General features: G+C 32.6%; 3 protein-coding genes and 1 pseudogene across 4 annotated transcripts; all 4 read right to left on the bottom strand.

Moving 5' to 3' along the window:
* Positions 1–648: 648 nt before the first annotated feature.
* On the bottom strand, positions 649–2,241 carry LOC11439529 (F-box/FBD/LRR-repeat protein At1g13570-like; annotated as a pseudogene).
* An 8,133-nt stretch (positions 2,242–10,374) lies between these two features.
* LOC25489694 (amino acid permease 3) lies at positions 10,375–12,770 on the bottom strand. Its single transcript, XM_013605841.3, has 5 exons — positions 12,230–12,770; positions 11,924–12,157; positions 11,733–11,826; positions 11,285–11,633; positions 10,375–11,062 (listed from the first exon to the last, which is right to left on the bottom strand). Exons 1-5 carry the CDS (start codon positions 12,336–12,338, stop codon positions 10,406–10,408), a joined length of 1,443 nt encoding a protein of 480 aa, XP_013461295.2. The 5' UTR covers positions 12,339–12,770; the 3' UTR covers positions 10,375–10,405.
* A 1,460-nt stretch (positions 12,771–14,230) lies between these two features.
* Positions 14,231–16,931, bottom strand: LOC25489693 (amino acid permease 3). Its single transcript, XM_024780257.2, has 6 exons — positions 16,412–16,931; positions 16,080–16,313; positions 15,867–15,960; positions 15,552–15,766; positions 15,331–15,464; positions 14,231–15,108 (listed from the first exon to the last, which is right to left on the bottom strand). Exons 1-6 carry the CDS (start codon positions 16,518–16,520, stop codon positions 14,452–14,454), a joined length of 1,443 nt encoding a protein of 480 aa, XP_024636025.2. The 5' UTR covers positions 16,521–16,931; the 3' UTR covers positions 14,231–14,451.
* An 856-nt stretch (positions 16,932–17,787) lies between these two features.
* Positions 17,788–22,517, bottom strand: LOC25489692 (amino acid permease 3). Of its 2 annotated transcripts, XM_039831642.1 has the most exons (6): positions 22,427–22,517; positions 20,563–20,689; positions 20,243–20,476; positions 19,367–19,460; positions 18,919–19,267; positions 17,788–18,697 (listed from the first exon to the last, which is right to left on the bottom strand). In XM_039831642.1, the coding sequence occupies exons 2-6, from the start codon at positions 20,669–20,671 to the stop codon at positions 18,044–18,046; spliced, it is 1,440 nt and encodes a 479-aa protein (XP_039687576.1). In that variant the 5' UTR covers positions 20,672–20,689; positions 22,427–22,517; the 3' UTR covers positions 17,788–18,043. The 2 variants fall into 2 exon arrangements, with proteins under 2 accessions (XP_039687576.1, XP_013461293.1); XM_013605839.3 differs by lacking the exon at positions 22,427–22,517 and having other exon boundaries at positions 17,789–18,697; positions 20,563–20,812.
* Between the last annotated feature and the right edge of the window lie 2,105 nt (positions 22,518–24,622).

Below are 24,622 nucleotides of genomic sequence, written 5' to 3'. Positions count from 1 at the left end.
CATTTAAAAATAATGATTTTCATGTTATAAGTTTGTAATAATGATTTTATCGGGAATATTTTGATATGATGTAATGGAAATCATTCATTTCACATTCTTTATTGTTACAAAACCATTAGACCATTAGTTTGGTTTCACATAGAACACTATCAAAACCATTAGACCATACTTATGGTTTCAGTAATATTTTTTACTTAAAACCATTTAAAAATAATGATTTTTATGTTATAAGTTTGTAATAATGATTTTATCGGGAATATATTGATATGATCTAGTGGAAATCATTCATTTCACATTCTTTATTGTTACAAAACCATTAGACCATTAGTTTGGTTTCACATAGAACACTCTCAAAACCATTAGACCATACTTATGGTTTCACATAGAACACTATCAAAACCATTACACCCTTATCTTGGTTTTACATACAAAACTATCAAAACCATCAAACCATACTTATGGTTTCACATAGAACACTATCAAAACCATTAGACCATACTTATGGTTTCACATAGAACACTATCAAAACCATTACACCCTTATCTTGGTTTTACATACAAAACTATCAAAACCATTCAACCATACTTATGGTTTCACATAGAACACTATCAAAACCATTACATCATACTTATGGTTTCACATAGAACACTATCAAAACCATTACACCCTTATCTTGGTTTTACATACAAAACTATCAAAACCATTAAACCATACTTATGGTTTCACATAGAACACTGTCAAAATCATTAGACCATACTTATTTATTACTATTAGAATTCAGAGCCATAAAAATCAAGCACAAGGCCACATTCCTTGGTAACATGTTTTGGATTATTTGATGAACTAATATGTTTCTTGTCATGCCAACAAACACTGATCCATTTCACATGAACATGATAAAGACCAGAGATGGTATGGGCAAGTGGGCAATGGTTGATGGGCTAATAAGAAAAATGTGAACCAAGACAAAAAGAGAGTGTGTGGCCAAACTGGATGGAGTAATGGCGGTTCTATAAGCAACCAGGTGCATTGCTTCAGGCCACCAAGCACCATTACACTCTATTGTTAATCTTCTCTTACATGGTGTCTCAATGAGTAATCTTTTCTTTTTTATTTCTAAATAAAAAAGAAAAGCAGAGAAGCATAGGGTATTCATGGTCACCTTTGAGTACACTAACAATATGCAAAAGTTCTTCTCTTCGATCCAAATTCACGGTATTTAATTTCAGATACTTTAAGCTTATCAGCTGTGATGGATGAATGATATCTGCATATAACATCTATGCATACAAACAACAAAGTTATGAGATATATTCATACAACACTTCAAATGGAAATAACACAACTTTCAATGTAAATATTGGATTGGATCATGAATCAAATTAACTGACCTTGGAGTCTAATCCCATAGTAAGTCTCTGAATTTTTGGCAAAATATTATTCAAACCAGATATCCCATCCCGATAAACTATCAGTGTAAGATCAATTAGATTCTTCGCTTTCTCCAAACAAATTGACTTGATGGCCTGATTACATTTACATTGTATGCGGAAGACCGTGAGAGTAGGAGCAGATAAATCAACACATTCATAACCAGAACATTGTACAGTGTAGAGCTCTTGAAGTAATGAGCAGCCAAAAATAAGACTCAAGTGGACCAAACTCAAATCTAATGCATTCTAAATGAAGGTACAACAAACATTTAAAGCCACAGAAATTAGGCGGAACTAAGAACTTAAATTTGCAAATTCAAACGTGAGTCAATTCTTGACAAGAGAAGAGATGAGATGGCATGCGATAGATATAATATCTATCGTTCACAAGCTGAATATTTTTAACACCTTTCCTTGACAAAAACAGAATCCACCTAATGAGATATCCAGATTTGAAACCCAAAAAGCTAGAAGTGGTGAAAAGTATAAACTTATATATCGGCCCATTGTGGAGGAAAAGAACTTCCGTGATAATTCTTGAAACATCAAGGGCTTCGAGATCCTTGTACTTGCAAAAAAAAATCTTGACAAAACTCAAGTCGTGGGACTGTAATCCACATATACCTCCACTTTCTAGACAGAACACTAGTCCTCACTAGGTCTCGGGCATTCAAGTGTTATAGGATGCCATCGATGACATTACTTGGTAAGTCACTGATTCGATCAATGTGATCACCGCAATTGGCCTTCTTCGTGAACAGAGTCATCAGTGAACTACAAATTCAAGCAAAAGAGTAAATTGATCCTTTACATATCAAATCGGAAATTGATCCTTATCCATAAGAGAAGCTAAATTGATCCTAATATCAACAATTGAATCAAAAATTTGAATCACTAAGAACAAAAACCATTAACAAAAATTCTTAATTTAAATAAAAAATTTAGCTTCTCATGGCACATTAACAAATCACTAAGAACAAAAACCATCATAAGAGAACAGAAGAGAAGCTAAATTAATCCTAATATCAACAATTGAATCAAAAATTTGAATCACTAAGAACAGAAACTATTAACAAAAATTCTTAATTTAAATCAAAAATTTAGCTTCTCATGGCACATTAACAAATCACTAAGAACAAAAACCATCATAAGAGAACAAAAGAGAAGCTAAATTGATCCTAATATCAACAATTGAATCAAAAATTTGAATCACTAAGAACATAAATCATTAACAAATCAGAAATTTGAATCAAAACCTAAATCATATACATAATTACCTCTTCAAAATGCAGTACGAAATCACGTCAGAGTGCGAGCAAGGAGTGAAATCCGTGCAAATTGCACAAGAAGATTGAGCACGTCGTCGTAAAATGGAAGAGGTGATCTCGTCGTCGCCGTGAATGGAAGAGATTGAGCACGTAATGGAAGAGGTAAAATGGAGTCAAATCACGTCGACGTGATCTCGCCGGTGAAACCACGTCGGAGCGGCGAGAAAGGGTGAGCACGTCGGAGCGGTGAGCACGTTGGAGCGGTGAGACCGTCGGAGCAGTGAAAGTGTGAGCTGAAAGTGTGTGCAATCAGATTGTGAAAGTGTGAGCTGAGAACCCTAAAATTATTACAAGATCCGATAGTTGTGCACCATAACTTTTACCCCTCACATGTGCTAAACAATCACCATGACCCTAACTAGAATTCTCACTATTGTTTTTCCAATTATGAATAGGATTATCCATATCACTATTGTTTACACTATTATTTTTCTTCCCAAAACAAAAATAATCCACCCAAACCCACTTCATAATTGCATGAATCTTTGGTTTTATTTCCTTTCATTTTCATCTAAACTCTAATTTATTTACTTCCATTTTCATCTAAACTCTAAATTCAAAAACACAATTAGAGCACAACAAAACACATACAAAACATAATCATGAATCTTTCGATTTTGTTTTTCGATATTCTTCATCTTTCAAAAAAACACACACAAAACACAACCAAAATAACACACACACTAACAACTTGCACACCTCAAGCTCCTACTCTTTGCTTTCAACAAAGTCCCTTTATCCTCTGATTAATCAATCTCTCTTTCAATATTTTGTAGCTCTTGTGTGTATTCCCATCAATATCCATCAAAACCCACCTAAAAATCAATTCCTTAAAATCTCAACCAACCCAATTATCAAAATGGTAAAACCCCACTTCTAGTTCTAACAAATTCAACAAAAAATTCTGATTTTGAAACCAAACCCGTTTAAGAATGCTAATTAAAAATACCTCATTTCTTTAATATGCCATAATGTATCTTATTTTAGGTGTTTTAGTAAAAAATTTATGATTACATGACCATATTCACCTATAATTCATGTTCGATATGTACCGATTCCACACCTACTTTCAACCAAAATATTTCTATAGTTTATGGAGAGTATGAGATGACGAAAAATTTGTACTTTTTTAGTAGACATTTTTTATTTATTTAAGAAAGAACATGATAAAAATGATGGCTGTTAAAAAATGACAATTTGATAATAGACACGTATATCTATGATAACTTTATTACTCCAAAAATTCTTCTTAATATCCGTTTAACATATTGAGCGGCGCACATATGCGTGGTTATGGCTGATTACGTGCACCAGCGGTTGTTCCAATGGTGAGGATTGAGGACCATTCTTGAAATGAATAAACATTGAATTCCATCAAGATCAAAATAAATATTTAAAAGCACCTACTCGATCCCCCAAAATTAACAACAAAAACAGCAATAATGTTATAACTTCTCTTTTCATTGTATAAGTACAACCACATGCTCTTATGCCAACCTTCAACTTAATTCCTTAGCCGACGAAAATTTATTTTAGTTGTGTTCAATAATTGTTTGCACGTAGGGACATTACTTCAAAGATACGGATTTTACGAGCCATGGGCCATTCATGAGATTTTGTATGTAACGTTTCAAATGAGAAAATAACTAGTAGTACTTAGTTAACATTATTTTATTTTAGCTACGAGTCACTTAGTTTAAATTAAAGTTTTAAATTTAACTTGACCAAAAAAAATGTTTTTAATTAAACATGTCATTTATCCTTTTTTTTCATGTCAAAATAGTCATTTAGCATATCGAGAGTATAAAATAATGAATCTTGCTAACAAGTGCTTTTATGACACTTGTTAAAGATTGAAGAAAAGAAATACTACCTCCGTTCCTAACTAATTATAAAACCCTTTTGAAAAAATAATTTGTCCCATTTTATAAGATTCTTTTGGTATTTTCAAGTACATTAATTGTTTCTTTACCAACATACCCTGATTTATTTTGCATATTTTTCTTCAATCAACAATAAATATTATATTGAAAACATAAGTTAATTCTCTCTCTTAAGGATAAAATTGTAAAAACAATAGTAATTATATACTCCCTCCGGTCCTATTTATAAGAGACAAGTTACTTTTTAGATACATTAAATAATTTATGTATTTGATTTAGATTCTTGACTAGATACATACATTATCCAATGTATCTAAAAAGTCAACTTTCTCTTGTAAATAGGACCGGAGGGAGTACAAATTTAATACTACAACCAACTTTCCTAATCTCCGTAATTTTGACAAAAGGCTCCTATATTTAAGGATGGAGGTAGTAATTGATAAGTTTTATTTAAAAAAAGTTACTTTTTAAAAGTTTCAATGCATTGAATTTAATATTTCCAATTCTCTAGACTTCTTAACAAGTGTCTTGAGAGCACTTGTTAACATTTCTTTAAAATAATTTTACATTGTAAATCAATGGTAACCGTGTATTGTAACACCTCGTTTTCCCAACTTAAAAATTTCATAAATATTTATCAGAGTAAACAACACATAACGGAATGCTACACTTCTAAAATCATAAAAACAGATAATTAACAAATTATCTTTCAACATAATTATTTCAAAACTTCGCAGCGGATTAAATTCATCTTTGTAAATAAGTCTTGGCACGCAGGCCTCATAAAAACCATCTCATAAGTTCAGTTAAACAACATAATCATAGCATATACGCAAAGGAAAGAGAAATAGCCACTAAAGATCCCCTCCCGTTACATATGAGAGCAACCTAAGACTCAGTGAGGAATAAATCACTCACGACAACAACACCAGCAACCTACTCTTGATCACCTCCAAGTTACTCATACGAAGAGCAACATTTCCAAGCAGAAGGGGTGAGATTTCACAAAACAATAATATTAAACATATAATTCAACAATTATATTTAACAACTTGAAAACATCATAATAACATCATGGATAATAATATATCACATATCACTTCATAAATAGTTCATAAATGAAACACAGCTCAACATCTTGGCAACTTATCATCTTCGACTCGACAATGTGACTATGCAACTTAGACCTCTTATATGCATGTGGTACCAATCCAGGGCATCAAGCCCACATCGCTATTTGAGTATTAATATACTTCCAGGGCATCAAGCCCCCATCGCTATTTGAGCTAAAGCTCCATCGTGTTGAGTACAAAGCTCCAGGACATCAAGCCATCCACAATGAAATGCTAATGCATGGACTCGACCTCTTAAACATCTTAAATCGACAACCTCTTATATAATCCAATAATTTGGAACTTCATCATCTTCATTAACTTAGACCGACTCATGCAGCTTAGTTAAATAACAACATCAACATAGGCAGTATACAAACAACATGACATAATAATATCAAATGCAAGTCAACAACATCTCAATTATACATTCATAATCCAAGTAATGCGTATAACATTATATCACATCATAATCAACATCAACACATCTTAAACAGCTTTACAGATTATAATTAACATCATCATTAAGTCTCAATACTACCCCAAGGTTAAACTCTCAACAACTCGTGCAACAAAGGTCGCAAAATCCTAACAAGGCACTCTGTTTCTGGGTCACTCGCGAGGCGAGAGCCTCTGCTCGCCGTGGCGAGTTCAGGTTAGATTCCCAAAAGTTCATTCTACAATCTTTCCAGGTTCAATCTCATCCTACATTCTTTCCTAATCATTATTAGACATGTTCAGGCACTCAAAAGCATCTAAAGATCAACTCAAAAGTCAAAATCACGAAATCTTGCAAGCTCTCTGGTCAAGCTCACTAGGCGAGTTCATCTGCTCGCTATGGCGAGCTACAAGGTGTAACTCGCGAGGCAGGTATGGTTTGCTCGCGAGGCGAGCGATGAAGTTCATCACTCGCCGTGGCGAGGATCATGGCTCGGGAGGCGAGCGATGAATATCGCTACGGGCAAAAGTGTAGTTTTTCATAAAAATCACTAATTCTCATGGTTTTAAGCCTAACTTTGATTCCAGAATTCATCCTACACATCATCTAAGGTCTAGGAACAGTTTCTACATCAATCTAACAACTTTTCATCGTTTAATCATCAAATTCTATCATTAACCCTAATTCTCCAACTTCTCTAATTCAATCCTACACTTGCTAAATATGATCATCAGAATTATATAGATTAATAGAATTGTAAGTTAGTCCCACCCTTACCTTATAGGTCAAAATCGCAGCCTCTAGGTCTCTCTTGCTCTTCTCTTGACTTTTTCTCCTTTTTCTCCAAAACTGATCGTACGTTATGTTTTTCTCAAAACTAGGTTTCACTATTTATATCACCTCCATCTATCTTATCTTATTTCTCTTTCTCCCCCAAAACTCTCTAAAATCTCAAAACAACCCCTAAACTCAATATTTATTTTATTTTCAAATCTTATTTTATTGAACAATAAAATAAGTCACAGCTCCTCATAAATCACATAAAATCACCTCAATCATATAAACCTCCTAAATCACACATATATCATATAAATATAATATAAACTCCTCTTAATAAATTCTAGACTCAATTAAATAATTAAATAATTCAAGGAGGGCGTTACATGTATCGCATCAAATAATCTCATTACACTTCTACTTTCTTTTTTTGGTCAAGTAGCTTAGTGACTAGAGATCACACAATTAAATATGGAGAAGTGAGATATACGGGGTTCGAACCCCAACCCCTGCATATAACATCAATATCCCTACCAACTCACATGAATCTCTACACTCCTACTTTAATAGTTCAACATGGAGAAATAGTTGATTCCTATTAGATATTTGTGTAAAATCAATTGAAACTGACATAACATATTGATTATATTCTATGTTTAAATTTGTTTATACATACAACCTCTCTTTTTTAGTCCACTTCTATTATAAACGTGTGTACAATCATTGAATGATATACAATACCAAAGTCAAATTTTAAGATTACGTTAAAGTTTATCTTATATCAATTGCTCCAACTAATATCATGCTACTCAAGTCATATTTCAAATATCTAACTGGGATTGTAAATCGTGTGTTGAGAGTCTAACAACAAATATAATATTAATTTTGTAAATACAGAGACTTGCTCCATAAACAAGTTAATTTTGTAAGGTTATTCAATATTTGTTGGTAACATGCTAGTCATGGGGCCACTAGCGTGCCGAATGCTAAATTATTAAGTACTCCCTCCGTCTCATAATAGTTGTATTATTTATTGTGGGACGGAGGGAGTATTATTAATTAATCACATGCACTCCAATTACACATTGAATTGGAAACTTGTATTGACATATATGGACTATGAGAAACAATTGATTGGTCACAACACCATCAAAAGGGAAAGGTCGTTAACACTTGATTGTGTATTCTTTATTGCTAAAGCTCAAATATTATCCATACATATTTCCCCCAAATATTACCAATCGTATCTACTAGTATAGTGACAATAGTTTGTACTGCAAATTTCAGCCATAACACATATGTATCTCCTAAATTATTAGGGATGGTAATTTCATTTGACCACCTGCATTGACCTTTTAACTACAAAGTATAGCAATTTTGTAGTAAAAGAAACAAATTTTTGACCTTAAAAGAATTGAATGTGACTTTTAAGATGAAATTTGTACTCATGCTATGAGATCTTTAAATGTGTCATACATTTGCCTTAAATATCAGGGGTTTCTCCAACCCACACTTTGTCTTTTTGTTTTAAATTTTGGTTCAGTGTGTTAAATTTGGTATTGAATTTGGCTCTGTAGCAGTTTGGTATGTTGAGATTATTTCACAACCCACAGTTTGGAACACCACCCTTTCCTCCATTGCTTTCATTGACACGACACCAAGGTACCGTCAACCCAACAACATTGTTTTTGACGCCATGCATTTGTTTTATTTTTTATTTTTTTTGAATTAAAGCTGAAACAGAATTACAACTGAACAGCTAGGACCACTCAAACAAGTTTTTAACCCTACAGACTTTGAAAGTATAGCTAGTTTTTGTTTTCTGTAGGGGCTGCTACAGACCCTTAACTGGTTCATCTCTATGGATTGTAAAAGGGTAGTAGATGACCTTGATAATTTAAAGTTGGATCGAACCATGGTTTAATTATCTCACAATGTAGCGGCTCTTTTATCCTTGAAAAACAAAGACAAAGTTGTGTTTACTAGACGACATATGAATGGTAGTGTTCAAACTCTAACACAAACATCTATTAATACGCTATTCGCAGTACTTTTACAAACATTCCTCATTGTATTTGGAACATTATCATGAATGAAATGCGTTGAATTTGTCTACTTAAAAAAAAGGGTAGATTCTCTTGAGTCAATCTTATTCAAAGCATTGTTGGATCTTAAATGTGTGCAATTTCTCAATCGAGCACGTTGTAGGAGATTAGCTCATTTCTTTTGAGCTAACTCTCATTGACTAGTATACATTTTTTTTTTGGTACAAGACTGGTATACATTTTAATAGATGTAGTAGGTTATACAAAATGTTTTTTTTGTTTGTCAAGTAAATTAGTAATTAGAATTTTATCTTTTTAAGATGAATAAATGGGGTGTTCAGGATCTAGCGATGGACTGTGTAATACAATGTCCCTGTCAACTGTGTAAAGCTTACAGGAATATGTTGTTTCTATTATTGGATCAATAAGTCTCGTTATTAAATTAAATGAAATATGATGAGATTTAATGATTAATAAGTAAGTAAAAAAAAAAAAACTTGCATGATACAATACTAATTTGTCCGTGTACATTAGACAATTGTCGTAACCAACATTTTTTTTTAATGAACTGCTCTGTTTTATTTTTACCAAAGGGGAGGAAATAAATAAAAGGGACAGATAATTTTAACCATTTCTATATTCCCAGTTTCTTTTCATGTTATTCATTTGCAAAATAATAACAAGCCTGTCTTTACCTTATGTTATCCATGTTGTATTTTTTCAGCGAAGATTAATTTTCAAAATTCTAATTACAATAGCCAACTCAAGAAGATAATAAGAGTCTATAAGCTGTTTTATTTCTTTCATATTTCTTTCAAGGTTGACTTACAATAAACTTTAAAAAGTATAATTATGATTAAATTACACCAAAGATCCTTTAAGTTTGAGATTTCTAACATATTGATCTTTAATTTATTTTGGTCACACATAATTCTTTAAGTTTGAGGTCTCGAACAGATTGGTTTTAAGATATTTTGGTCACACATAAGTCGTTTAAGTTTGCAAAAGTTTTCAATTTAGTCATTCTGCCACATAATCGTTTTGGTTAACAGAATAACTAAATTGAAAACGTTTACAAACTTAAAGACTTATGTGTGAACAAAACAACTTAAAAGATCAATCTATTAGAAACCTCAAATTTAAATACTTATGTGTGATCAAAATAACTTAAAAACCTCTGATGTAATTTAACCTATAATTATTCAAGTTGTGACCCATTTAACATAAATATTTTTCCTTCTAATAAAATAGTTTCACACAGTTGTGTACAATATTTCCCCCTTCCAATATTAATCCCTTCACACAAGCTGTAATATAAAGCATGTATCTCATGAAGTCTCAAATTATATACTGATCATACACAAATTTAATGTAGTCATAATATTGAATCAATAGACAGTCTTGAATGGCTTAAAAACTTTAAGATCAAGAACAATCCCAGCAATAGAACCAACAGCAGCAGCTATAGAGATTATAAGACACGCAACACTAAGCAATTGAAGACAGATCCATTTCGAGCTCCACTTCGGTATTCTCTTTTGAATTATATACATCTCCACAGGAAAATAAACCGTAAGTGGCCAAAATCCAAGTGCACCAAGAAGTCCAGCTATGTCATTGAAAAATGGAAGGAGCATTGATACCAAAGTTGTTAATATTACAAAAATTGTCCTCCAAACCAATCTAAATAGGTTGAGCTTGCACATTTGTCTGCCAGGGATTGGAATTTTTATGTTCTTATTCACAAGATCACTCTGAGGGAATCTTTTCGCTGTGTAATTTTCAACGAATGCATAAAGGGGTTGGCAGTAGACTTGGTATGCACCAATGAGGTGGATAACTATGGCAACATTGGCTATGTCAAGGAGCCAAAATGGGTTATAGAAACCAAAACCGGTTAAAAGGTTTCCAGGACTTGAATTTCCAAATGCCGCGTATCCAAAACAGCCACAAAGCATGTAGAAAAATGCTGTCGCTGCAACGCCGATGATTGTAGCCTTCTTCATTGTTTTTGCCTCAGACGGAGGTGGTGCTTTTACCGTGTCCTGATTCATAACAACATAATTTTTTAAATTTTGATTGAGCTTAACTCAACCCTATAAAACTAACTTATAAGAAGATAAATATCATTCATTATACTTATTTTTCAAGCCTTTTCTTTTTTACAATACAGGACTTGGATTTTATGCTTGTTGGAAATATTTTTATAATGTTGTGGAACAAAACAAGTCTTATAACAAAGAAAATATAGGAAAATGAACTAATACCTGAATTTCTATAAGGATCATGGAGTATGAGTATGCAAAGGCTATGTCACCAAGAGCTTGCAAACTCCCCCAAACATTCTGAGCTTTTGTCACATCAGTTACCCCAGCCATGGTTCCATCAATCTTTTTATTTCCTATAACTTTTCCAATACCAAGGCCAAGACCAATTGTGGAGTATGTAAAGGACATAACAGCAGCTAAACTGGAGAGCCACCACAATTGATCAAAATCTGGAATTTGAGAGAATATAATTTGCACTGCACCAAATGAAATCATGTAAATATTGCTATTCATGTGACATGGATCTTTTCCACCACTTCTATGGAAACAATTTGACCTTTCAATTGCCCTGTTTCATACAGAATTAACCAAAGTTAATTATACCATATTCTTTGGATATTTTCTTCAATGAAATTAACTAAATGATTAAGATCTCAATTAAACTTACATCATGCTTATGGCAGAAGCTATAGTGTATCCAATGGCAACTCCTACAAGGTTTAGATACTGAACTATCCCACATAACGTGACTTGAAAACCACCTAAACAAACATAAACACAAAAACAAAAGTAAACATTTCATACTGAATTTTTTTTGAATTTGCTTTTCTTTATATATATTCACAGAGAAGAATTTACCAAGATTGGAATGAACAACATCCATGTAAGTGTAGTTTCTCTTGCCATTGATAGGATCATCATTACGATAACATTCACAAAGAAGAATGGCAGTGTAGTAAGTAACCCAAGCAAAGAGAATCATGACAATAGGACCAGCAATCCATCCGAGTTGAGCAATAGCCCAAGCTAGAGACAGAACTCCAGACCCTACCACAGCTGTTATTACATGTGCACTTGCAGTCCAAACAGTTCCTGTGTTTTTCAAGAAACATATTAGAATTTGGGTCGAGTATGCAAACAAAATAAAAGTCAATACTTAATTACCGGTTCTTTTGACGCGACCATCATCGTCGAAGTACTTAGAATCTCTTTGTTGATCAATGGAGACATCAAATGTTTGGTGATGATTCGTGCTACCATTCTTGTCAACCATCTTTGTTATGATAAAAGACTAATCAACCAGAGTTAGGTTTATAAAAATTTCCAACTAATATTGTGATGAAAAAACAATCTTGATTCTTGAATTTGGTGAACAATGGGGAGTATGTACTAGAAGAAAGGTTCTAATATAAATATTTGGAAAAGTGGCAAAGAAGGGTACAGCTCAGAGATGTACTAGTTTAGAGTGGTTAATTAATAATGATTTACTACGAGGCAGAAACATGTAAGAACGTTTAATTCATGCAAAAGCTCAAAAAAAGTCAACAAAAACTAATTTAACTATAAGAGTTAGGAAGTACAGGCAAAAACAGTGATGTTGGAAGTCAAAGAGAGGAAAGGATGAGACACAAAGAAGGTGTTTGTTGTGTGTATGTGCTGCCCTTTTGGGCACTCTTGCTTATAACAATATTAGATGATTTGAATAAACGTGTGTCTAGTTTATGTAATGAAGGAAGATGGTGTCGAACGTGGGCTATATATAAGGGAGAATAAACACATACCATTTTAGTATCTGACTCTGCACATCGTTATCACAAAGTTCCTTGACTCATGATTAAGTATAAATTAGTCCTTGAATGTGCATTTCCGTTATCAGTTTAGTCCCTTAACGTTAAAAAATTATGTTAACTGATGAGGTGTCACATTGGACTAAAGTGAGAGTAGAAAATTATTACAGGGACTAAAATGACAATAAACACGTACATGCACAAAGTGGCAGCATCATAAACACGTATAAAAATAATCACTACTATATAAAAAGTACGTAGAGTTTGTATCATTGAATTGCATTCTTGATCATTGCATATAGCTCTATACTATTGTTTGTTATTTTTCAACCACTTTATATTTCTTCCATGGTATATTGTGTAGTTCCTCACAACTTCATTGAATATATCCAAAGTATCAAATTTCATTCCTATCTCTAAGTGAACTTGCAAACTTTGCATTTGAATTAAACAGAGGGAAAACCTGTTCTTCATTTCCATCACATTCATCATTGGTAATAGGGATCCTTAGTTCTTCAGAATGGTAAATGTCATTGTTGTTAGGAAAATCATTCTCAACAACATTCTCTTCAACATTAATACCTATGGTTTGTCAGGGACCTTAGTAACAGTAAGTGTTTACTGTTAGGGACCTAACTGATAGTAAGTATGCACACTCAGCGACCTTAATGACCATTTTAATGTTTTCTATTTGTTTCTTCTATATGCTCAGGACAACTTCATTGAGGAAGATGACTCAATTCTTGATGAATGAGCAACACTTTGTTAAGACAAGTTTGCACCAACATCCATCATGTGATTCAATTTTGGTGTTTAATGGAAGATTTAATTTTGAACTAAAGAGGAAATTAGATGAGATTTAGAGATTTGAGATTTAGGGATTTGGGGATTAAATTCGGAATTTAAGGATTTGAGATTTAATTTGGAGGATTTTCGGTTCAAGGACCAAAGTGACCATTTTATACTTTCACTTTAGCCCTTGTGACAACTCACGCACCTTGTCAGCACAAAACATTTGCCACCTCATTAGTTAACATAATTTTTTAACGCCAATGACTAAACTGATAACGGAAGTGCACATTCAGAGACTACTTTGTTTTTAATCGTGAGTCAAGAGACCTTTATGACAGCGAGCTACAGAGTCCGGGACTAAAATGACCATTTACTCTTAATTTTACTTTCATTCTCTCTCTACACACAAACCAAATAAATTGAAATTGGATATCAAATTCTTCTACTTTTTTCTTATGTTATCCATGTAATAATTTTTTAGTGAAGATTAGTTTTCAAAATTCTAATTACAATAGCCAACTCAAGAAGATAACAAGAGTCTATAAACTGTTTTATTTCTTTCATATTGCATTGGATCCGAAGGAAGGAAAAACAAAAAGAAAACATTTCAGTCCATGTTCATGTTCAAGGTTCAACTTACAATAAAATATTTTTCCATGTAATAAAATAGTCTCACACAGTTGTGTACAACATTTCCCCCTTCCAATATTAATCCCTTCACACAAGCTGCAATATAAAGTATGTATCTCATGAAATCTCAAATTATATACTGATCATACACAAATTTAATGTAGTCACAATATTTAATCAATACATAGTTTTGAATGGCTTAAAAACTTTAAGATCAAGTATAATCCCAGCAACAGAACCAACAGTAGCAGCTATAGAGATTATAAGACACGCAACACTAAGCAATTGAAGACAGATCCATTTCGAGCTCCACTTCCGTATTCTCTTTTGAATTATATACATCTCCACCGGAAAATAAACTGTAAGAGGCCAAAATCCGAGTGCACCAAGAAGTCCAACTATGTCATTGAAAAATGGAAGGAGCATAGATACCAAAGTTGTTAATATTACAAAAATTGTCCTCCAAACCAACCTAAATAGGTTGAGCTTGTACATTTGTATGCCAGGGATTGGAATTTTTATGTTCTTATTCACAAAATCACTGCGAGGGAATCTTTTTGCCGTGTAATTTTCGACGAATGCATAAAGGGGTTGGCAGTAGACTTGGTACGCACCAATGAGGTGGATAACTATGGCAGCATTGGCTATGTCAAGGAGCCAAAATGGGTTATAGAAACCAAAACCGGTTAAAAGGTTTCCAGGACTTGAATTTCCAAACGCAGCATATCCAAAACAGCCGCAAAGCATGTAGAAAAATGTTGTCGATGCAACGCTGATGATTGTAGCCTTCTTCATTGTCTTTGCCTCAGTCGGAGGTGGTGCTTTAACCGTGTCCTGATTCATAATAATAATATAATTTTTAAACTTTGATTGAGCTTAACTCAGCCCTAGAAAACTAACTTATAAGGTGATAAAGTCATTCGTTATATTTCTTTTTTCAAACCTTGTCTATTTTCAATATGGGACTTGAATTTTATGACTGTTGGAAATATTTTTATAAAGTTATGGAACAAAACAAGTCTTATAAAAAAGAAATACAAGAAAATGAATTAATACCTGAATTTCTATAAGGATCATGGAGTATGAATATGCAAAGGCTATGTCACCAAGAGCTTGAAAACTCCCCCAAACTTTCTGAGCTTTTGTTACATCAGTTACCCCGGTTACGGTTCCATCAATCTTTTTATTTTCTATTACATGACCAATTTGAATCAAACATTTTTTTTATTATAGACAATAAAAGAATATAAATTATATATGTGTAGAATTACATATACCTATAACTTTCCCAATACCAAGGCCAAGGCCAATTGTGGAGTATATAAAGGACATAACAGCAGCTAAACTGGAGAGCCACCATAGTTGATCAAAATCTGGAATTTGAGAGAATATAATTTGCACTGCACCAAATGAAATCATGTAAATATTGCTATTCATGTGACATGGATCTTTTCCACCACTTCTATGGAAACAATTTGACCTTTCAATTGCCCTGTTTCATACAAAATTAACCAAAGTCAATTCTACCATATTCCTTGGATATTTTCTTGAATAAAATTAACTTTAAAATATGAATAAGATCTCAAACTTACATCATGCTTATGGCTGAGGCTATAGTGTATCCAATGGCAACTCCAACAAGGTTGAGATACTGAACTATCCCACATAACGTGACTTGAAAACCACCTGAACAAACATAAAAAACAAGAAAAAAAGTAAATATTTCATACTGAAAAAAAAATTTGAAATTTGTTTTCTTATATATATAAATGTATGGTTAGCTAGGTGTGTGAATTTGAATTTACCAAGATTGGAATGAACAACATCCATGTAAGTATAGTTTCTCTTGCCACTGATAGGATCACCAGTACGATAACATTCACAGAGAAGAATGGAGGTATAATAAGTAACCCAAGCAAAGAGAATCATAACAATAGGACCAGCAATCCATCCAAGTTGAGCAATAGCCCAAGCTAGAGACAGCACTCCAGACCCTATCACAGCTGTTATTACATGTGCACTTGCAGTCCAAGCAGTTCCTGTGTTTTTCAAGAAACATATTAGAATTTGAGTTGAGTCTAAAATCAGTGCGAACAAAATAAAAAACAATGAAAGAGAAAAAAAGAGACTTAATTACCGGTTCGTTTGACACGACCATCGTCGTCGAAAAACTTAGAATCTCTTTGTTGATCAATGGAGACATCAAATGTTTGGTGATGATTCGTGCTACCATTCTTTTCAACCATCTTTGTTATGATAAAAGACTAATTAACCCAAGTTAGGTTTATAATCTTGACTAAATTTTTAGTGAACAATGGGGAGTATGTATTTGAAAGAAAGGTTCTAATTTAAATATTTGGACAAGTGACAAAGAAGGGTACAGCTCAGAGATGTAGGTAATAATGTATTTAGAAGGGTGGTTGATTAATAATTATTTATTAATTATGAGACAGAAACTTGCAAGAACGTTTAATTCTTGCAAAAAGTCAACAAAAACTGATTTAACTATAAGAGTTAGAAAGTACAGGCAAAAACAGTGATGTTGGATGTCAAAGAGAGGAAAGGAAGAGACACAAAGAGGGTGTTGTGTGTGTGTGTCTGTTGCCCTTTTGAGCACTCTTGCTTATAATATTAAATGAGTTGAATAAACGTGTTGTGTAACTAGTTTATGCAATGAAGGAAGATGGTGTTGAACGTGGGGTATATATAAGGGAGAATGAGATTCCATACACTCAATTTGGTAGGTGGATCCTCTTGTAGCATATTCTACAGCCATGTAATTTGTGGGTGCAATTAATGACAGAAGCAAGCAGTAAAGTGATGGTTAGAGGACATAGAGAGAATGGTGTAAGAAATAAGATTTGTGACTTTTGATAAAGAAAACAACTTAAGATAAATTCCCTTAAAAAAAAACTTAAGATAAATTCCTTATTCTATTAAAAAAAGTTGACAATGCAGTGAGGCAATCTCTATTAGCATAACAAATAAGAGCTTCATTATTTTAGGGAGGTGTATTCAAGGAGGGTATCTCACTACATTGCAAGGATAATTTAGTAAAAATATCACACTCTCTTATTTTGCAAGTTAAAAAATACATACACCCTGCTGTTACTAATATAAACAAAAATTAACATTTTAGATTCTTTCATTAAATGACATATATTAATTGAATGAATGCAAAATGTAAATTTTTGCTTATAATAGTTACCAGAGGGTGTATATTTTGACATTCAATATATTCTATTAAAAAAAATTATGGTAACAAGTGCCCTTATTACACTCTTTAAGAAGACAGAAATAGAAATAATTTATGAGTTTAATAAAACAAAAATCAATTTTTAAAGTCTCAATGAAATTAATGCACAATTTACAAGATAAAGTTTTTCTTATGTTATCCATGTAATAATTTTTCAATGAAGGTTAGTTTTCAAAATTCTAATTACAATAGCCAACTCAAGAAGATAACAAGAGTCTATAAACTGTTTTATTTCTTTCATATTATTGCATTGGATGGAAGGAAGGAAAAACAAAAAGAAAACATTTCAGTTCATGTTCATGTTCAAGGTTCAACTTGCAATAAACTTTAACAACTATAATTATTCAAGTAGTGAACCATTCAACATAAATATTTTTCCTTTTAATAAAATAGTCTCACACAGTTGTGTACAATATTTCCCCCTTCACACAAGCTGCAATGTAAAGTATGTATCCCATGAAGTCTCAAACTATACACTGATCATACACAAATTAATGTAGTCACAATATTGAATCAATAGACAGACTTGAATGGCTTAAAAACTTTAAGATCAAGAACAATCCCAGCAATAGAACCAACAGCAGCAGCTATAGAGATTATAAGACAAACAACACTAAGCAATTGAAGACAGATCCATTTTGAGCTCCACTTTGGTATTCTCTTTTGAACTATATACATCTCCACCGGAAAATAAACGGTAAGTGGCCAAAATCCGATTGCACCAAGAAGTCCAACAATATCATTGAAGAATGGAAGGAGCATTGCTACCAAAGTTGATAATATTACAAAAATTGTCCTCCAAACCAATCTAAATAGGTTGAGCTTGTACATTTGTATGCCAGGGATTGGAATTTTTATGTTCTTATTCACAAAATCACTCTGAGGGAATCTTTTCGCCGTGTAACTTTCAACGAATGCATAAAGGGGTTGGCAGTAAACTTGGTATGAACCTATAAGGTGGATAACTATGGCAGCATTGGCTATGTCAAGGAGCCAAAATGGGTTATAGAAACCAAAACCGGTTAAAAGGTTTCCAGGACTTGAATTTCCAAACGCGGCATATCCAAAACAGCCGCAAAGCATGTAGAAAATTGTTGTCGCTGCAACGCTGATAATTGTAGCCTTCTTCATTGTTTTTGCCTCAGATGGTGGTGCTTTTACCGTGTCCTAATTCATAATATAATGTAATTTTTAAATTTTGATTGAGCTTAGCTCAACGCGTATAAAACTAATTTATGAGGTGATAAATGTCATTCATTATAAATTTGTTCAAACCTTCTCTATTTTCAATACGGGACTTGGATTTTATGTTTGTTGGAAATATTTTTATTAAGTTATGGAACAAAACATGTCCTATAAAAAAGATAAACAAGAAAATGAATTAATACCTGAATTTCTATAAGGATCATGGAGTATGCGTATGCAAAAGCTATGTCACCAAGAGCTTGCAAACTCCCCCAAACTTTCTGAGCTTTTGTCACATCAGTTACCCCAGCCATGGTTCCATCAATCTTTTTATTTCCTATAACTTTTCCAATACCAAGGCCAAGACCAATTGTGGAGTATGTAAAGGACATAACAGCAGCTAAACTGGAGAGCCACCATAATTGATCAAAATCTGGAATTTGAGAGAATATAATTTGTACTGCACCAAATGAAATCATGTAAATATTGCTGTTCATGTGACATGGATCTTTTCCCCCACTTCTATGGAAACAATTTGACCTTTCAATTGCCCTGTTTCATACAAAATTAACCAAAGTCAATTCTACAATATTCCTTGGATATTTTCTTGGATGAAATTAACTATATGATTAAGATCTCAATTAAACTTACATCATGCTTATGGCAGAAGCTATAGTGTATCCAATGGCAGCCCCCGCAAGATTGAGATACTGAACTATCCCACATAACGTGACTTGAAAACCACCTGAACAAACATAAACACAAGAACAAAAGTAAATATTTTGTTGTTCTCGTGTACTACAAGTTATTGTGTGCTTCTAGAAGATTGTTTGTTGTCGGTTAATGTATATCGTGGGCTTCAAGTTATTTTTAGAAAGATTTGGTTCAAATATATTTTGTGGACAGCTAATGACTATGGAAGGAGGCTCAACCCTAATAACAAGATATGAAATCAATATCGAAGATCAGAGTTTTTAGGGTTTCGTCTTTTATTTGTATACCACTCTAGCACCGCCATTGATCTTCCAAAGGCTTAGAGTTGGTTTGTTTTAGTTGAGTTGTAATTCATCTTTTCATACTGTGATTGTATCGATCACTATGGTGAGTGATTGAGAGAAAGTGAGAGTGATTCACAAATTTAGGGGGAGACCTAAATAGAACGACACGGGTAGTATTAGGTGAGAAAGCTTTGAACAAGGTTTGTTCATATAAGACTAGACGAACTAATACTATTGAGAGTGAATTTCATTTCATGGGTGAAAGCCCCCAGAGTAGGTTACGTTGCACCGAACTAGGTTACCAATTATATGTGTCCTCCTTTACTGCTTTACATTTATTTATTGTTATATGTTGATTTTTTTACTTGTACATTATACACGTTGTCTTGGACATTGTATCTAACATCTATCCTGCGTGAACACGAGTATTTCATGTTACATTCTGAACAAAATTTAAAATTTGTTTTTCTTCTTATGTATGTATGCATGTATAGTTAGCATTTAGCAAGGTGTGTGAATTTGAATTTACCAAGATTGGAATGAACAGCATCCATGTAAGTGTAGTTTCTCTTGCCATTGATAGGATCATCATTACGATAACATTCGCATAGAAGAATGGAAGTGTAGTAAGTAACCCAAGCAAAGAGAATCATGACAATAGGACCAGCAATCCATCCAAGTTGAGCAATAGCCCAAGATAGAGACAGCACTCCAGACCCTACCACAGCTGTTATTACATGTGCACTTGCAGTCCAAGCAGTTCCTGTGTTTTTCATAAAACCTATTAAAATTTGGGTCGAGTCTAACTCGGGAGCAAGCAATTTAAAATAAAAGACAATACTTAATTACCTGTTCTTTTGATGCGACCATCATCGTCGAAGTACTTGGAATCTCTTTGTTGGTCAATGGAGACATCAAATGTTTGGTGATGATTCTTGCTTCCGTTCTTTTCAACCATCTTTGTTATGACAAAGGACTAATTAACCCAGGTTAGGCAACTTAAAATTAATGTGAAGAAAAATTAATTGATTTCTTGAATTTAGTGAACAATGGGGAGTGTGTTTAACTATAATAAGAGTTAGAAGTAGAGGCAAAAACAGTGATGTTGGTGAATAATGGGAAGCTTTTATATTTTAAATGTGGTAATTACAATTCAAATGATAGAACATTCCATGAATATTTGATATATTAGGGTTGGGTTCAAATAGCAAACTCTACACTATTCTAATGTGTAATTTTTAACATTAAATATTTTTTAGTGAAGAAAGTTATTGACAAGAAGCTACAGAAAACTTGATAAAAAAATTATAAAAATGTTTTCAGGGAAAATGTTATGAAAAGTTATTCACATGCTATTGCAACTCGAGTGTTAAAACGTAAATCCGTCTGAGTCTATCTTTTTAGATGCCAAAATCGTGTAGACTCGGAGATAAACTTGTTTTTTGGTAAAATCGAAAAGTTGAACGAGTTAACACGACTTAAAATCGGTAAAATTGGGCAAACTCGTCCAAGTTTGCGAGTTTACCTTTTAAAGAAAGTTTTTTTCGACCGGTTTTCAAAGTCTTTACTGGAGCTTGAACTCGAAGTTTCATATTTAAAACATGACTTTTCACTTTATTACTTTCTTTGTTCGATATTTAATGGTTCCTCCGGTCTTATTTATAGTAAACAATTGACTTTTTAGATTTATTGAACAATTGATGTATCTGGTCGATATTCTAGACCGAATACATAAATTATTCAATGAATAAAAAAATTCAATTGTTTCTTATAAATAAGACTGGATAGAGTATTAACTTATACTATTTGACTCATTCTAAGAAAAATATGATTCCATCCAAATTTAAATTTAGACTCTTTCAAATGATTTGACCTTAATTAAAGTTTATCGAGCATTTGAATTAAACCACTTATAAGTTTATGATACCCTTTTAGTTGACTTAATACTAATGCCATTTAATAAATTCAGATTATTGTATAAAAAAAATTCTTCAAAAAAAATATGGTATAAAATTTTGGTCAAAAAGAAAGTATGGTATGGAATTAACCATATCAGCTGTTAAATCATGTAATACATAAAGTACTAAATAATTTGTGATTTGTAAATATCACTTAATTATAAAATAAACATATAAGTTTATGTACTCCCAATTTTTTCTTTTTCTTTTTTCTTAACTAAATTCGTAGTTAAAAAAAAAAAAGTTATGTTATACCACTAATTTTAAAATAGCCTTACAAATGTGGATGATGAGTGAAGAAAAATCATCAAATCAGACATACAAAAACAAAATTTTAAAAACATAAAATGGGTGTTGTGAAATAACATCAAAAAGAGTCGAAATAAAATATATTAATGAAAGGAATTAAAAACAATAAAGCAAAAAAGAGATCATTATGATAATACATACATGTTCTGTCAATGTTCACACATAAAGAGTAAAAGTCATATGTTCTGTCATTTAAATACAATTCAGATGATAAAAGACACGAATATGAGTTTAAACTCGCAATTTTGTTGCTAAGCTTTTTAGACAGAAACAAAAACCACAATTTTATGTGCTTTAACTTTGATTGATTTATTCTCTAAAAACAAAAAAAAAACTTTGATTGATTTATGTGGTCAAGAAAAGTTTCTTCAAGATGCAAGCTTAAAATGACATTTGAAAGCCAAGATCTAACTCAAAATAAATAGATTAAAGCTTTCATCTGTTACCTTGGTCGATCTTCAAGGCTTTTCTTTCTCCCACTAATAGTGCAGCAGCTCTATACATTAATAAGTTAACCGAGAAAGATATGGATTTTTATATGACTCAAATTATACGTTGTATGATCATGATGTAACTCACTTGCACTATAATCTGGTCCAAATTCACTCAGATCTTATTTTATTTTTTATTAATAGAAAATTTTACAATTTTGGATTTTATTATTTGCTTTAACCTTTTCTCGTTAATTATATTTTGTTTCTCTTTTTATATATTAAATATAGAATAAAATTAAAATTAAAAAAAAAATGTTCTTTGCTCTCAAAAGTCCTATATGTGTAACATTGTTTTGTTAAGCAAATGGCAGATCTTATCCAAAAACTAGTTGGTTGTATTTACTAGAAAGGGAAGAGTCTTAAATTAAAAATGAAATTCTCTTTATATTTATTGGGTTGAAAGGTAAACAAAATCTCATTAAAGATCCTTTTATTTTAGACTTTTATCCTCTTTTGTACCAAAAAAAAAAAATCCTTTTATTTTGTTTAATAACATTTTAGTGTTTTACACAATATAATCTCTCTCTCCCTCCCTTTTATTTACGTGAAGAAGCAAAACATAAAAACATATCATAAAACATTCAAAAAGAAGAAAAAAAAAATCATTCAAATTTGTTTTCAAGAAAAAATACAAAACAAGATCAACAAAGTGAAACACATTGTTATATGCTTTCACTTTGATAGATTGCTCTTGTTGTAAGAAAGAAATGGTAAAATCCTCTATGTAAGAATAACATATTGTATCAGCATCAAAAACTCTATTTCACCATCATTGTATCTCCCCAAAAGGGGAAGTTGTAACCGGACTTTAGGAAGACAAGGAAATTCAATTGATCAGTCGGATTCTTGTATATTGAAAGAAATCGAAAGGTATTATCGGATAGACAAAGATATATCCTAGTACTTTAAATCGGTTTGGATTATAATGGATTAAGTCCTCAAAAGTTTGAGGCAAACTCTCTCTGTATGAGGAGGATTAGAGGTAGTTGTCATGGTTGGAGTGAATCAGTATAAAATCATGTTCCTTTGTTCTTATTCTCTGCCTTATATTAATGTTAATTGAATCTTTATGCACCGCATCTCCACCCAAAATCTTAAGGCATTAGGTATATGGATACCCTTTGTTATATATTCAATGTATACTCCATTTCTAGTCGATATGGGACATAATCACTCACTTTATTTTCCAACAATTAGGAAACTTTGGATATGTAAGAGAGGGGACCCATATACCTGACGCCTTAAGGTTTTGGGTGGAGATATGGAGTCTAAGTCTCTTATGGTCTTAGATGTTTGGCCCATTGCCGCTCTTGGGGCTCCCCGGTCTCCCCAACAACTGGTATCAGAGCTCTGGTTAGGCTTGGTGGGGTAGCGGGAGCGGGATCCTAGTGTGGATCAGGCTAGTGATGTGGGTGACTCACACTTGAGGGGGAGATTGTTGGGAAATCAAGTGTGAGTGATTATGTTTCACATCGACTAGGAATGGAGGAAACGTTGGATATATAAGAGAGGAGACCCATATACATGATGCCTAGAGGTTTTGGGTGGAGATGTGGTGTTTAATTTTCTTATGGTCTTGATACCATTGTTAGGATATAACAAGGTTGAAAAAGAAAAAATAACAATCACAATACAAGAATATAACGTGGAAATTCCAAAACCAGAGAAAAAACCACGATCGTTGTCTAAACCGACAACCAGAGAATTATTACTATGTAAAATTTTTTACAACGCATAGATTTCTCTCACTCTCACCCTAGTACAACAACACTCTCACAAAGCACTTTAAGGCTATGTTTGGTTTGGAGAAGAAAGTTAAAGGAAAGAAAGTGTAAGAATAGATAGTAGAAGGAAAGAAAGGTAGAAGAAAGTGAGATGATTTGTTTAGTTGTTTGGTATGAAAGACATTGAATAGATTGTGAGAGGAAAGAAAGATATGTATATTTGCAAAATTACATTTATAACCTTAAAAGGTTTTAGCTGAATGTGTTAATTTCAAATTAATTATGCTATCTACACATTTAAATATATTTTATTAATATTTTTTAATTTACATAACATTTGTTAAAAATTTTGTTAATGACCTTTTTGTTCAAAACATCATGCCAAGAGAAAAAAAATTGGAGCATGATCCTAAAGCATCGCTTA

Source organism: Medicago truncatula, chromosome 3 (assembly GCF_003473485.1).
Source record: "Medicago truncatula cultivar Jemalong A17 chromosome 3, MtrunA17r5.0-ANR, whole genome shotgun sequence".
In the NCBI taxonomy this organism is placed as follows: domain Eukaryota; kingdom Viridiplantae; phylum Streptophyta; class Magnoliopsida; order Fabales; family Fabaceae; genus Medicago; species Medicago truncatula.
Note: the sequence above shows the minus strand (reverse complement) of the source record. Positions and strands in the feature narration are given on the sequence as shown.

Excerpts from the sequence above, each read along its gene's own strand:
- LOC25489694 (XM_013605841.3), bottom strand. The coding sequence starts at position 12,338 with ATGGTTGACAAGAATGGTAGCACGAATCATCACCAAACATTTGATGTC. Across the intron at positions 12,158-12,229 it reads TGGTCGCGTCAAAAGAACCG|GAACTGTTTGGACTGCAAGT; the intron begins GTAATTAAGTAT and ends TGAAAAACACAG. Across the intron at positions 11,827-11,923 it reads TGTTGTTCATTCCAATCTTG|GTGGTTTTCAAGTCACGTTA; the intron begins GTAAATTCTTCT and ends ATGTTTGTTTAG.
- LOC25489693 (XM_024780257.2), bottom strand. The coding sequence starts at position 16,520 with ATGGTTGAAAAGAATGGTAGCACGAATCATCACCAAACATTTGATGTC. Across the intron at positions 16,314-16,411 it reads TGGTCGTGTCAAACGAACCG|GAACTGCTTGGACTGCAAGT; the intron begins GTAATTAAGTCT and ends TGAAAAACACAG. Across the intron at positions 15,465-15,551 it reads TGGTATTGGGAAAGTTATAG|AAAATAAAAAGATTGATGGA; the intron begins GTATATGTAATT and ends GTCATGTAATAG.
- LOC25489692 (XM_039831642.1), bottom strand. The coding sequence starts at position 20,671 with ATGGTTGAAAAGAACGGAAGCAAGAATCATCACCAAACATTTGATGTC. Across the intron at positions 19,461-20,242 it reads TGCTGTTCATTCCAATCTTG|GTGGTTTTCAAGTCACGTTA; the intron begins GTAAATTCAAAT and ends ATGTTTGTTCAG. Across the intron at positions 19,268-19,366 it reads GCTTCTGCCATAAGCATGAT|GGCAATTGAAAGGTCAAATT; the intron begins GTAAGTTTAATT and ends TGTATGAAACAG.